We start from the raw sequence: 13,643 nt of genomic DNA, 5'->3' as shown, positions 1-13,643 counted from the left end.
GGATTCTGGGAGAGTAGGTCCTGTGAAAAAGTGCGCTGTCAGCAATTTGAGTTTCAGCACAGTGGTAAGACACTTAGCCGATGGATCACTCCTTCTTTTCATCCTCCAGCACACATAACACAGCACCTCTACTAAGTGAAGTTTGGCCCAATGTATTTGTACCAATTCTTTTACCTAAGAACTGAGAGCACTTTCTGTGCTCACTTCAGTATTTCCCATAGGTCTCTTTAACTGACCGAAACTTCCCTTGCCAATACTTTATTTTCAAAACAAAAACAAACAAACAAACAAAAATAGCTCATTTCTAAACACAATGACTAAATCCCTAAACGCTTGGCTCAAAACTACTACAATTTACCAAATCGATGGAGGAGACAGATTTATCAAAAATCTGTTTCACTTAACAATACTGAAGAAAGAGTCTCTTTCTTACCTTTTTATTGAGACATCCAGATCTTTTAGACAGTCCACAATTGTGCTTCTGTGCCTCTGTACAGCATTATGATCTGTCTGCACAGTCTTTAACAAAGATGTCAGAGCAACATATCTGTAGGAAATAAAGTTTCACAATAACCAAGTTAAAAATATAAAACTCAAGATGTTTTCCCTCTGCCTAAATAATAAAGATGTAGAATAGATAAGGAAACGCATGCATCTTCAAAGGGTCAAGGTAAACACAGAACTAGTGTATATGAAATAACATCCGTAAAGGAAGAAGAACAGAATCTATATAGAGTGACAAGTTGGAAAGGCTTTGGATTAGCCTTGCTTTCACAATAACATCCACTTAAACTTCTAAAAGTAACTGACTCAGCTCTTTCTAAATCTTTCAAAGTAAAAAAACACAGTAATTATATATGCTTTTTTCACACTGCCTTATCCACAAAGTACAAGAAGAAATTAATTTAATTTTATCATTTGAATGCTTTCTGCTCTTTTTTTATACCAGTACCAAAACAGCTTCTATAGAAATTTGAGTTTAAAGCTGGGCAGAGATAGGTTCCAAGCTAGCCTGGCCTACAAACAGAGCTCCAGTACATCCAGAGCTACACCAAGAAACCCTGTCTCAAGCCCCCCCACCCTACCCAAAAATCATGAGTTTACCATCCAAAGCCATGGCATGGAGTAGTTGCTATAAAGACCCTGTGGTTCAGAAAGCCTAAAATGTTTACCAATTGGCCCTTTGTAGGATATTTGGTTTTGCCTTATAAGTTAAAGTAAAAATTAAGCAGTAAAGGAAATCCTCAAATTTTTTACAAAACAGCAATTTTAAAACTTAAAATTAGAATTATGACTTCAAATTCTAGATCATATAATACACATATAATTTTGAGTAAAATCACTCTGTAAAATACTAATTTTTATAATGTAGAAGAAATGGGAAATTTTTCAGCTGACTTACCTAATATTTTTGTCATTGTTCAATAAGAATCGACCAAGAATATTTATGGCTAGAACCTAAAGAGAAATAGCATACGTTTTTTTGTTTTGTTTTGTTTTTTAAATCTAGAAAAATTACATACTTATATTGTTTTCTAACTCTAACAATTTCTAGCTTCTGGGTAGAAGCTGCGTAAAGATGGCAGCTGGTTATCTATAGACTATAAGCAAAAGAAAAAATTATCTAAAAGCAAATTCTTAAAATCATATTCCATTTCAGAGGCCAGAAAGATGGCTCAACAGATAAGGGTGTCTGCCACCTAGCCTGATGACCTGATTTCAAGTCCCAGATCCCATGTTGGAAGGATAGAACCCAATCCCTCAAGTTGTCCTCTAACCTCCATATGTACACAATAGCGGATCTGTATAGATGCACATGTCAACACACAAAATAAATCCTTTTTAAAAACAACATTCCATTTCAGTGGTAATACTGAAATTACTAGAAGACATAATGAAAATTTATTCTATTTACAGAATGCTACCCTATTCTAAAGTGACAGTAGTCAATTGAGATCTTGAAACTGAAAGACAAATAAATACATACTCCACTTGAATAGTTTAACCCTAGAAATTTTTCTGATAAATACAACTGTACAAACATACACACAAAGTCTCCTGGAGCAGTATCAGCAAGGAACAAATGATAGGAGACATCCTAGATATCCAAACTAACAGATCTGCTTGATAGATTACTGGTGTGTACAGTAGAGTCCTATGTAGGCATTTCAAGAAAGGCGTCTGACACGCAACAAAACGCAAGAGAACCTTGACATTATGCTAAACAAAGACACAAGCAAAGGGACAAATACTATAAGGTTGTATTCATATAAGATAATATGATACTGTGAAATAACCTCTGTCATCGACCCATTTCTTGGCATACAGCTCCTAAATCTCACTTAGCCTTTATTTTTTCAAAAGATTTGTTTTTAAAATGTGTGTATGCACTCGATCCCCTGGAGGTGAAGTGCTAGGAACTGAACTCTAGTCCTCTGCAGGAACAGCAATCACTCTTTAGATATCCACATTTAGATGCTGTGAGGTAACTCCTGAATTAGCCTTGGGATGGGACTAGTTTGTCAGAGGAGGCAACCATGTTATTGGAGGGTTGGAGCTTTCAGACCTTCCCAAGATCCTGGGAAAAGTGCTGAGAGTCATAATCATCACCAATGGCCAATGATTTAATCAATCATGCCTACATAATGAGGCCTCCATAAAAAAACAAAAGAAGAGTTCCTTTTGGTGTTTTCTGAAGGATGGTATATGTGGGGGCAATGTTTCTTATCCCTCTCCATATGTTCTGCCTCCTGCGTTTTAGCAATATAGACACTCATCTGTATCCTTTGAGTATCCATTATCATAAACAAGTACAATTAAGTGTCACTATTAATTCTGTAAGCCACTCTAGCAAATTAATTAAGCTCGTGGAGAGGGATGTAGGAACCTAGAATTACAGCTAGCTGGTTAAAAATACCAGTCATATAAGTAGCATCTGATGTGGGAGATAAGCCTGTGGAACTAAGCCTTCAATCCGTGATACCTGACATCAGGTACAGAACAATATTTAAACTGAATTACATTAGAGAATACCAAATGGTGATCACTGAAGATATCACCCCATATCTGGTGTTGAAGTAAAATATTGAGTAAGGAAGAGTACAGATTAGAAGGGAAGAAGACAGAACATTTCTTCTTTTCCTTTGCTGAACCAATGGAACCCAAGGCCTTGCACACACAAAGCAAACACTCTACCACTGAGCTGCATCCCCAACACATTTTGTTGTTTTCTTTCTTTCTGTATCTTTGCAGAGGTATCGCGAAGAATCCAACAAATGGTGGTTTCTAAAGACTGATTTTCCAAAATAAATCCTTCTTTAAAAAAAAAAAAAAAGTAGGGAGAGCAGGGGCTGAAGAAATGGTGCAGAGGTTAAGAGCACTAGATGCTCTTCCAGAGGACTTGGGTTCAATTCCCAGGACCTAGTGGTAGCTCACAAGCATCTGCAAATCAAGTTCCAGGCATCTAATACCCTCTTCTGGCCTCCACAGGCACCAAATACACATCGACATATTTGCGATATAGAAACAACCACACACATAAAATAAAATCATTTTAAATAACATTTTAATTTTAAAAAGGGGAGGATAAGGAACAGAAAAATTTGGGGAGACAAAAAACTCTAGACAAAGAAGGCAATATTGACTACTAAGTGATATAAACGCACTAAATCCATTACTACTTCTTTAAATGATCCAAGTGGTAAATTTTGTTATATATGTTCTACCACAACTGGAAACACATACACACACACACACACACACACACACACAAAACTGGTCTTAATCTATGAGAAACTTATCTAACAGAGTAGATAACAATATATGTTGCTGCTCTTGCTTTAAAGAAGAGAAAAAGACCTTGCTCCAAGTTGATCTAGTACATTATAAGGTATCATAGCATTATACTTTAGCTGGTAAGTATGTTTCTTTAAAGGCTTTGGATTAGCAATTCTATTATTAACAATTGATTGGATTGATGAACAAAAGGGGAGAATTTATAGGGAGAACAGAACTTTTATCATTTAATGAGGGGAAACAATGAAGAAAATGGGAAACTAACATTAGAATATCATCTTAGCAATTATTGTAGACAAGAACATCTGATGGATACCAAAACTCATGGGCGAAAGCCTGTAAGCATATTTGCACAGGCTCCAAGGGGTCTCCTCCCAAAAATTTTAATTACAAAGGTTAAGATAGTAACTTTACAGTCCTAAAGAAACTCAGCATATGGGGCTGGAGAAATGGCTCAGCAGTTAATAGCTTGTTGCTCTTGTAGAGGACCTGGGTTCAATCCCTAACACCCACATGATAGCTCACAATCGTCCACAACTCAGTTTCCAGGTGATCTGATGCCCTCTTCCAAACTCCATAGGAACCAGGCATGCACACAGGGCATATACATACATACAGGCAAAACTCATCCACATAAAAAATAAAATAAATGAATTTTTATAGATAACACAGGGTTGGAGGAGGCACGCTCAGCTGGTATCACACTGGTAAGAAAACTAGTATGTGCTACTTTGTATGCTCAGCTGCAAAGGACACATCAAGTCTGTGGAAAAGAATTGCCAAGAAAAGTATAGCTTTAATCTATAAAATTATGAAAACATATCAGACAGACTAATTTGAGTTACATTCAACAAAACAACTGGTCAATACTTCTAAAGTGTCAAAAATCACAAAAGATAAACAGAGACTGAGAAACTAAAAGACCAGGATACTAAAAGAAAAAAAAAAAAAAAGTGACTATTAAATATAACATGGCTCATGGATTGGATCCTGTGACAGAAAACAAACACCATGTGGGAACTTGGCGAAATCTGAATCAAGTCTAGAATTTACGGAATAGTAGAACGTCAATGTTAATTTCTTGGTCTTCATAAGATGTATACATCTGCAAGGTATTCTATCAGGAAAAGTTAAATAAAGGGCATAGCACATGTAGGAACTCTAAGGCTTCAGGGGCAGGAGACAGCTAAAGAGTTAGGAGCACGTGCTTGCTAGTTTTCCAGAGGATCCAAATATGGTTCCTCGCACCCACATTGGGTTGCTCACATCCACCTGTACTTCTAGCTCCAGGGAAGCCAACATCCTCTTCTGGCTTCCACAGGCTCTGTTCTCACCACAAACACATGCACACGCATATACACAATTAATTAAAAAAAACAGAACTTTTTTAAAAATATAAGTGAAACTGGAGGAAAAGAGCTGGATGTGGTAGAGCACACCTATAACCCCAGCACTGGGAGGCTAAGGCAGAAGAATCAAGAAACTGAGGACACTCTACACTATAGAGGAGTTCCAGGTCTATAGCTGGAGTTTCTTCTCAGGGTCCCACCAAGCCCTGGCAGTCCGACAGCCCACTTATAAAATAAACACACAGACGCTTATATTATTTATAAACTGTATGGCCATGGCAGGCTTCTTATTATCTACTTTTTTTATCTTAAATTAACCCATTTTTAATAATCTATACTTTGCCATGTGGCTCATGACTTACCGGTACCTTACATCTCGCTTGTCATGGTGGCGGCGGCAGCTGGCAGTGTCTCCCTGCCTCAGCCTTCCACTTCCCAGAATTTTTCTCTCTGCTTGTCCTGTTTATACTTCCTGCCTGGCTACTGGCCAGTCAGTGTTTTATTTACTAACCAATCAGAGCAACACATTTGATATACAGAACATCCCACAGCACAGGCCAGCTCAGTCTATATTCTACAGCAAGTGCTGTCTGACCACAGACAAAGCATCACAAGAAAGTATTTTCCTCTGGAAGGAGACCTCAAAGGCAAATGTGCAAGTTACGGAGCTAACATTTCCTTCTCTGCATACTGTTGGGATAGCCTGAGTCTCTTGCTCTATAGGTATATTCCTTAAATAAATTTACTTGACTTGTTTAAATAATGAGGTATAATTCAGGGTGTGGCTCTAATAAAAGCTTATTTTGAAAGGTTTCCTTAACAATAGCATTAGAGCTACCCCTGCCTTAGTACTCTGAGCTTTATTATTTTCCTCAAGATTAAAGCATAGAAAACACAGCACAATGCATTGGTACACAAATCCTTCCTAAAGTTCCAAATGGAATCTGTTCCCAAAGTGCTGAAGAAGCCCAATTCAATCACTCTAATTAAAATGTTTAGAGGGAAAAGAAGATTCAAAAAGACTTACTCTCAATCCACTCTCTGATTTAATATCCATGATAGTCAAAACCGTTTCATAAAGAATAGCATTTCCTACATTTTTACTAGTCTCTGTATTAGTGGCAACCTGAAAAGACAAAGGAGTGCATAAGTGATAAAAACAACACTTCCAAAATGTATCTAGTGGCAACAAGACATATTGTGATTGCAGTCAACTCACTAAGGAGGAAACAGAAACTATTCACCCTAATAATCACATTCTACTCTCTGTTGGACGAAAATGAAAATACACTCCAAGTTGGATCAACTCACCTGTGCTAATATATCATTCATAGCTTCACTGGAATCATCATCATTTCGTCCTAAAATTCTTAATAACCGCAAAATTCGTACCTAACATGCAAAATACAAAAATGTCAACAAATTATGTCCGACACAGACAAAACTCACTCAGTATGAAATTCAAATAATTCAGATGAAGTTTTAGATCCCATCAGAAAGAAGTGACAAGAATTTTAAACCCTTTTCAAAAGAATCCATGCACGCTCTACATTAAATTAAGTTGTGAGATAATCCACTTTCATGGCCCCATATCCTTTAGCTATTTAACTGATAATCAAGTACCTAAGTATCAGATAAATTTTACATTTACATGGTAATTTTATTAATTAAATATAATACTTACTTGGTCTGGTGCACTTATTAATAAATTAATGAATTACCAGATTTGTACCCTACATAAACTTAGGATGAAGGAGCCATTTCTTCAGAAGCACTGCATTCAAATGACATTTACCCAAATGGTTTGAACCTCACCTGCAAAAAGGGGTCACTGATCCCAGAAACATCATGTTCTGGGGAGTATCCGGACATGATGAGGTTCTTTAGAATTCGAACTAATTGGGGCACAAGCTGCAGAAAAGAAAGATGCATCAAAACAACAACAGCAACAAAAAGTGAATACCTAAGGCTGTCTCTGCGATAAGCAGATTCTTTGCTTTAGAAAAACGATGCAAGGATCTGAGTCCAAGAAGTTTCTTCTGCTACAAATACAGTACTGAAGACGGCTGACTCGGATACTTAGGTGCAAACCCAACAAGCAGCATGTACTTTACCAGGATGAAAACAAGCCAGATCCTTTTCCTCCAGAGTTCTATTTGTAAAGACACTAGAAATCACAGTGGTCCAAGAGCCTATGGGAACCACATAAAACAGGCCTATGGGATATACTGGAACTCTACTTCTGGAGAACTTGAAACTCTTGGGTAGGAAAAAAGTTCCTTTTTATCCATCCTAACAAAGTCATAAAAAGCATTAACCAATGCTCTTATTAAAATAAACAGCATAGAAATACCACACCTCAAATAGAAAGGGGAAAAAGTCTGTCCCCTGAATATAGGTTTAGTCATGTATCCTTTCCCAAAAAGCAACAGTAAATACCAAAGTGACCAATATGAGCCAAATGGAAAAGAGAGATAGGAAAGCACACCTAAGACTCCGAGGCCCTACTCTTCACTCATGTGATAGAATTCCGACAAAATTTCATACCAGCACCCAATTAAGTCTTCTTATCTTACCAAAGAGACTATACATCCTTATAGTCAAGAATTCCATTGTCCTTCCTTCATTAGGTCCATGTCAGAGAGGCAATTATTACTGTCCATCTAAAGTTACAGATGCTTTCAAATAAATATGAGCACTCGCTTCCTTTTTGTTGATCAATTCCTTCATGTTAAATCCCTAGTCAAAAATGTCTGCCACAAGTGAATTTTCCCAGGTTCCAAATGAAAACACCAATTAATGAACTAGATGAGCAGCTCGTATTACCTAAAACTAAATAAGAAGGGTGCAAGCACTGCATCTTTCTGTGGACATCTGAAAGAGCCAACTCTACTGCAACTCATCCTTTCTCCTCCTTGTGTTTATGCCGTTCCCTCTCTACTCCCCAAGCCTAGAAAGGTATTGAGATTAAAATGAAATGCCAAGGTACACTCAAGGCATGCACCCAAAACACTCAAAACATTAAGGCCACTTATAAAAGCAAGAGAACATAATGTGAACTTAAGTTAGCCATAATCCTTCAGAATTTAGTGACTCATTAAATCATCAAAACCAAAATGAATTTGGACAATTCCAAGAATAAGACAAGTCTAAGCTATAGAGATCTGTAAACTGTAAAAAAAATCTCAGGAAGTCTACTGACTGCGGTGTGAAGATAAGCAGCTCACCTTCCACACTACCCACAGTCTTTTGTGTACATACAACCCTAACCACTTTTTAAAATCTGGTTTCGTTCTTGGAGAGAAGTCCTTTTTCCCTGGGCTACTAAATTCAGAAATTGTTGTACCTGCTGCCAAGGCCAGTACATTGCATAAGACTGTCCTGGGACAGAAAGCACACGTCTGAGTATTCAGCACACAAGTTCTCGGAACCCAGCTTTATTTTTCAGACAGAAATGCAAAGTTACTAAAACTGATGACAGGACAAATAACAGAGGGTGACAGAGGGGAAGCTGCAGCCATGAAAGTCAGTTGGTGCCAGGTACTCCACCTCTAAACCCTTTCAATATCCCAAAGCTTCTCAGATTAAATCCCCGTAAGAGGGGAATAAAAGCTCTAAGTCTGAACTGAGAGCTCAGAAGTACACGGAGCTTTTCCAAGTATGAGTTGCCCACAGATGGCTCTAAACTGTCTACTTCAAAAAGAAGCAGTGTTTTGTGTAAAGGCTCCAGACAGAACCGAAATGGCCACGAGCAAAGTCTCTCCCAGGAAGATGAAGGTAAGATACAGGAGGAGGATCAACTCAGGGAAGGCTGCAACTGAAATCCAAGGCTGACATTGGAGTCAGGAGTTTAAGAGACAAACAGAAACTGGACCAGGAAGTTAGCCAAAAAATGCCAGGACAAATAATTCACAGTATTAAGCACAGCTTCAGCATTAGTATAGTTTAAAAGCCACACTTGTGGATGGATACACAAAAGCTACTAAGGACCTAAAGCCAGCATGCACCATCTAGAAAGAGGGTTAATTCTTACCTTTTCATTCTAACATACAGCAGGATTCCAAACAGACAACAGGAACAAAACATACAAAGCAAGCATTAGGGACAGATACGGGTCTTATACTATTTTACATTAATTTAATCAAGACATGAACATCTAAGGGAGAATGAGGCAAAAAAAAAAAGCTGTCATTAGACCGAATACAAAAATGAACTCTGTGGAGTGCTCAGCAGCCTTCTCTATGGAAATCAATACATGTAACTATATAAAGAACAGTAGTAACCTTCTCACTAAGTAAACAGAAATAAAACTGCCTACTTGAAAATGTTATGAAAAATGGGGAAAAGAAGCCCGCAGTGGTGCACACCTTTAATCCCACCTCTTGGGAGGCAGAAGCAGGTGAATCTCTGAGTTTGAGCCAGCCTGGTCTACAGAGCAAGTTCCAGGACAGCCTAGGCTACATATGAAACCCTGTCTCAGAGAAAAAAAAAAAAAAACAGAGCGGGAGGGCTTAAAAAAGGTACGGCTATTACAGGAATCGATGACCTCAATTGAACACTGTAACAAAGTAATAAAAGTGAAAATTCTGTTTGTTGTTTTCACCTTAATAAAGAAATATTACCTGTCTTTAAAAAAAAATCCTGTTTGTAATTTGACCTCAGGTTACATTTCCTGGCTCACTGTGAAAGCAGCAGATAAAACACGTGAGCAGTTTGTCTGCCAACAACAGGGAAAGACTTCTATTCTGAAAGGGAAAACACTATAGTAGTGCCAGTCCTTATTTGCCTAAATCTGGCTTCCAGCCCAACCACACAGCAAAGCCAGTCAAATCCTTTATCCAGCTTCATATCTTGCTTTCAAAAGAAAATTCTAAGTGGAAAAAAAAACAACAACAACAACAACAACAAAAAAAAAATAACCATGTACTTTTCAGGAAAATCATCTTTTAATCAACAAAGGCTAAGACAGACAGAAGGCACCTACCTTTCTGAAATGTGCGAGCATGTCTGGGCTCCGCTCACACATCTCTGTGAGGAGGACTACAGACGTGTGAAGGACACCTGAAGAAAGGCCAAAGGGAAGCAAAAATGAGGGCCTACTCAGCTCCAGAGAACAAGGCTTCATTCCAGAAGGAGAGTTACTACTCCTGCTTTTCAGTCCCTAAGAATCACAGCACTGTGAAAGAGTACTCAGCAGGAGCAGCTGGTTCCCAACAGTTCAAATGCCAAGAACAAGTCTGTCCATCTAGAACATCCATGCTCAGTTAGCATAAACTAGACCTTTCCTTCTCCATGATTATGCAATACACTACTAGCCACACTGACAGATAATCCTAGACAAAAACCTTAGTAAGATACTAAATTTTCAGATAAAATGTATCAAAACACAATGACAAGTAAATGCGTTTGTCCCAAAGTCAGTAAAGAAAATCTTTAAAGACTTTTCACTAAGTAATAAATGACAGACCTACCTAAACCTTCATGTGTTCAACACTTGTTTTGAGCATTCCAGGCACAGCACAGATTTAAACTAATTTAATTTAAATTTGGTTTAAATTAATCAAATTAAATCTATTGTATCATTTTTTCCTCTTAGTTTTTAAGACATGAAACTTTACTTGGAACTCATTTCATTGACTTCAAGATAAGAACAAAAAGTTGGAGGGGAAACCAGTCACAATCCATTTAATTCCTCTCCAGCTTTCTATAAAGATATCTGAATGCACACTACAGATTCTGGTTAGAAATAACTCACTGGAATTCTTGTTAATCTTATACTCCTAACACATGATAGCAAAGAAAAAAATGTCTTTTTGTTATCAAATAGCTAAGAAATCAGAAGAGGGCTTTTACATGAAAATTGAAGGTATGATCTTTTGTACATCACACTGACCATTAGTAACCTAAGACAGAACCGGATCTGAAAGGCAGGTTGACTATGAAGAAATCACTGAACTGTAAAGCTAGCTTCTGGCCGGCAAGCCCTATCTATGGTAACTGTACGGCCTGAGACACAGGCATGACCCTTCCTTTCTTGGTACTTTATGAGTTCATCCAAATCATATTACCATGGTTCTTCTCATTCAGTAAATTTTTTGTTGCTGGTAAAAACATCTCCATGAGCTCAGGCACCTTCCTGATGACATGAACAGCACACAGTGCTGCCTGCAAAACAAAAGTAGAAGGAGGGCCATTTATTTCAAGTAAGCCAGGGCAACCAATCCATCTACTAGAAAAATTGAGAGGCTGGATAACGGGGTTTATCATTTATGAACTGCCTGGGGCTTTCCAGTATATACTAGTGAATTAATGAGAAACTTTAAGCTCACCCATCTCTTTGTTCACATATTGCCAGACACCAGGGGGAAATGCTTTCAATTAGATAACACTTAATAGGAATTTATGACACAAGTTAAAGGTAAGTGGAGTTCTGGGGAACTAAAAACAGACAAGGACTTCCATCTCTGAGAATCATTCCTGAGTCAGATGACCAGTACATCCAACAGTGTCACATAACTTAAAGATCCTTCTATAAACACAATGCTAAGTTTAACAGTATCTATCCTGCCCTCAACTGACTCTTCTCAAGTCAAGAAAACCACTTAGGGGCTAGGAATACAGCTCAGTGGCAATTGAGCCTAATCCCCAGTAAAAAGAAGGAAGGAAAGGGGAGAGGAAGGTTGGTAGTAAAATGTACTAACTAGTTTCTACTAAAGAAAAGACAATCTTACTAATCTGCCCACCAGGAAGAACAGGAGAGGTGGAGACAGGCTGTGTTGATCCCTCAAAGTAACTGCAGCTATTACTTGAGTCCAATGCAGTAACAGCTTAGACAGACTGGTTAGAGAAGATTCCTGCTCATTCCTCTCCGTGTTATGGAGAGGAATTCAAATCTGAAGAAATGGTTTATTTAATGTAATATTGTGCATTCTAGTAAAGTAGCTCCCAGAGTACTGAAGACAAGGTTCTGGCACATACACTAAGGAAACCTGTTTGTATGCATCATTAACAATATACATCCTAGAGCTGGAGAGATGGCTCAGCAATTAAGAGCCCTGACCACTCTTCCAGAGGTCCTGAGTTCAATTCCCAGAACCACATGGTGGCTCACAACCATCCATAGTGAAATCTGGCGCCCTCTTCTGGTCTGCAGGCATATATGCAGGCAGAACACTGCATAATAAATAAATAAATCTTTAAAAAAATATATATTTAAAAAAAGACAATATACATCCTAAAAACTGTCCTATATAAGCTTCTTTTTCTCACACCAATAACAGATTCGGTAATGCCAATGAGATGGTAGTTTATGCTCATTTCTTGGACATATACATTCTGTGCTTTCTCTACCACAGTTTTAGGATTGAAGCAAAATTTTTAACTCAATAAAAAGTTTTTTTAGAAACAAGCAAAAGCAAGTAGGTTAGGAGAATAAGATCACTCTCTTTGCCATTACTATCCCAACCAGGCAAATCATTTTAGACAGTGGTCTCTCCACCATTCCCTCATAGCTATCTAGGCCCAGGGGAGCTGTCCTTTTAGAGACACAAAGGCACGAGTGTGAAAACATGAGCACATGTGCCAGTTACTAGAACAAAGCCAATGAAAAACTGTTCAATATCGTAATTTTAATATGTGAGATAATTTACAAAGTACTCAGATGTGCCACTGAGTACATAGTTTGTCTATGAATTATTTCTTTACAAAAAAAGGAATCAAAATTCATATATAATTATTTTAAATATATTTACTGAAAAAAGAAAAATATTTTAATTCCATCTAAGTTTTCAAAAACAAGTATTCTGCCTTCTCATTTCCATAATACTACCTAATCCAGACAGTCATTTGACTTACTGCAAAGTTACCTTTTTTCTTAAGTAAGAGTTGGAGGTTTTCAGAAGCTTCTCTACTTCTCCTGCAAGATCTCTGCACATCTCTGAGGAGCCCATGCAGCCGAGGGTACAGAGTGCTAGCCCCTGTACAAACTGCGTGCTATGATTAAGATCACTGTAAGAGAAAGAAAGGGAAGTAGGAACAAACACACTCAGACTCCCCAAAGCAGCTGCCAACCTAACTGCAAGTCTCAAGATTACTCCACTAATAACGAAACAAACCACAGGGGCTGGGGAGACAGCTTAGCACAAGGCCGTGCAAACTTAAGGTCCCTAGAACTCTGCAAGCTAGACTCAGTAGACACAGGGCCCTATGGCCAGATGGGCAGTGGAGACAAAGATCTCCAGAAGCTTTGCAGGACTGCTAGCCTAGGATATGTAATAGAACAAGAGATCCTGTCTCAAACAAGGTAGAAGACAGACTGACACCCATGGCTATACAAGTACTATGGCACACGTGTACACATACACGTGAACACACACGTACACACACAGAATCAATAGTATCTAAGTTTTCTATCCAAGGTTTCCAAATGACAAAGTAACAAGAATGTGTTACCTATTAGATATTAAAAATACCACTTTAGAAAACTTAGCAACCACTAAA

The 13,643-nt window shown here is 38.0% G+C and overlaps 1 protein-coding gene and 1 non-coding gene across 4 annotated transcripts in view; both read right to left on the bottom strand.

The window, feature by feature from the left end:
- Ap1g1 (adaptor related protein complex 1 subunit gamma 1) overlaps positions 1–13,643 on the bottom strand; it is a 93,146-nt gene that overhangs the window by 25,615 nt on the left and 53,888 nt on the right. For 2 of the 3 annotated variants that reach the window (XM_036187148.1, XM_036187147.1), the window contains exons 4-12: positions 13,010–13,151; positions 11,213–11,309; positions 10,129–10,205; positions 9,178–9,186; positions 6,960–7,055; positions 6,456–6,536; positions 6,172–6,270; positions 1,403–1,458; positions 434–547 (exon numbers count right to left, since the gene is read on the bottom strand). In XM_036187148.1, coding sequence (XP_036043041.1) covers positions 434–547; positions 1,403–1,458; positions 6,172–6,270; positions 6,456–6,536; positions 6,960–7,055; positions 9,178–9,186; positions 10,129–10,205; positions 11,213–11,309; positions 13,010–13,151 — 771 coding nt within the window. The remainder of the gene's footprint in view (positions 1–433; positions 548–1,402; positions 1,459–6,171; positions 6,271–6,455; positions 6,537–6,959; positions 7,056–9,177; positions 9,187–10,128; positions 10,206–11,212; positions 11,310–13,009; positions 13,152–13,643) is intronic. The other variant, XM_036187150.1, reaches the window with a different exon arrangement.
- On the bottom strand, positions 30–115 carry LOC118584939. The gene has a single exon (XR_004945106.1). It is a non-coding gene; the product is annotated as a small nucleolar RNA SNORD71 (small nucleolar RNA).

Source organism: Onychomys torridus, chromosome 5, assembly GCF_903995425.1.
Source record: "Onychomys torridus chromosome 5, mOncTor1.1, whole genome shotgun sequence".
NCBI lineage: Eukaryota > Metazoa > Chordata > Mammalia > Rodentia > Cricetidae > Onychomys > Onychomys torridus.
This window is presented reverse-complemented; position numbering and strand designations above follow the sequence as displayed.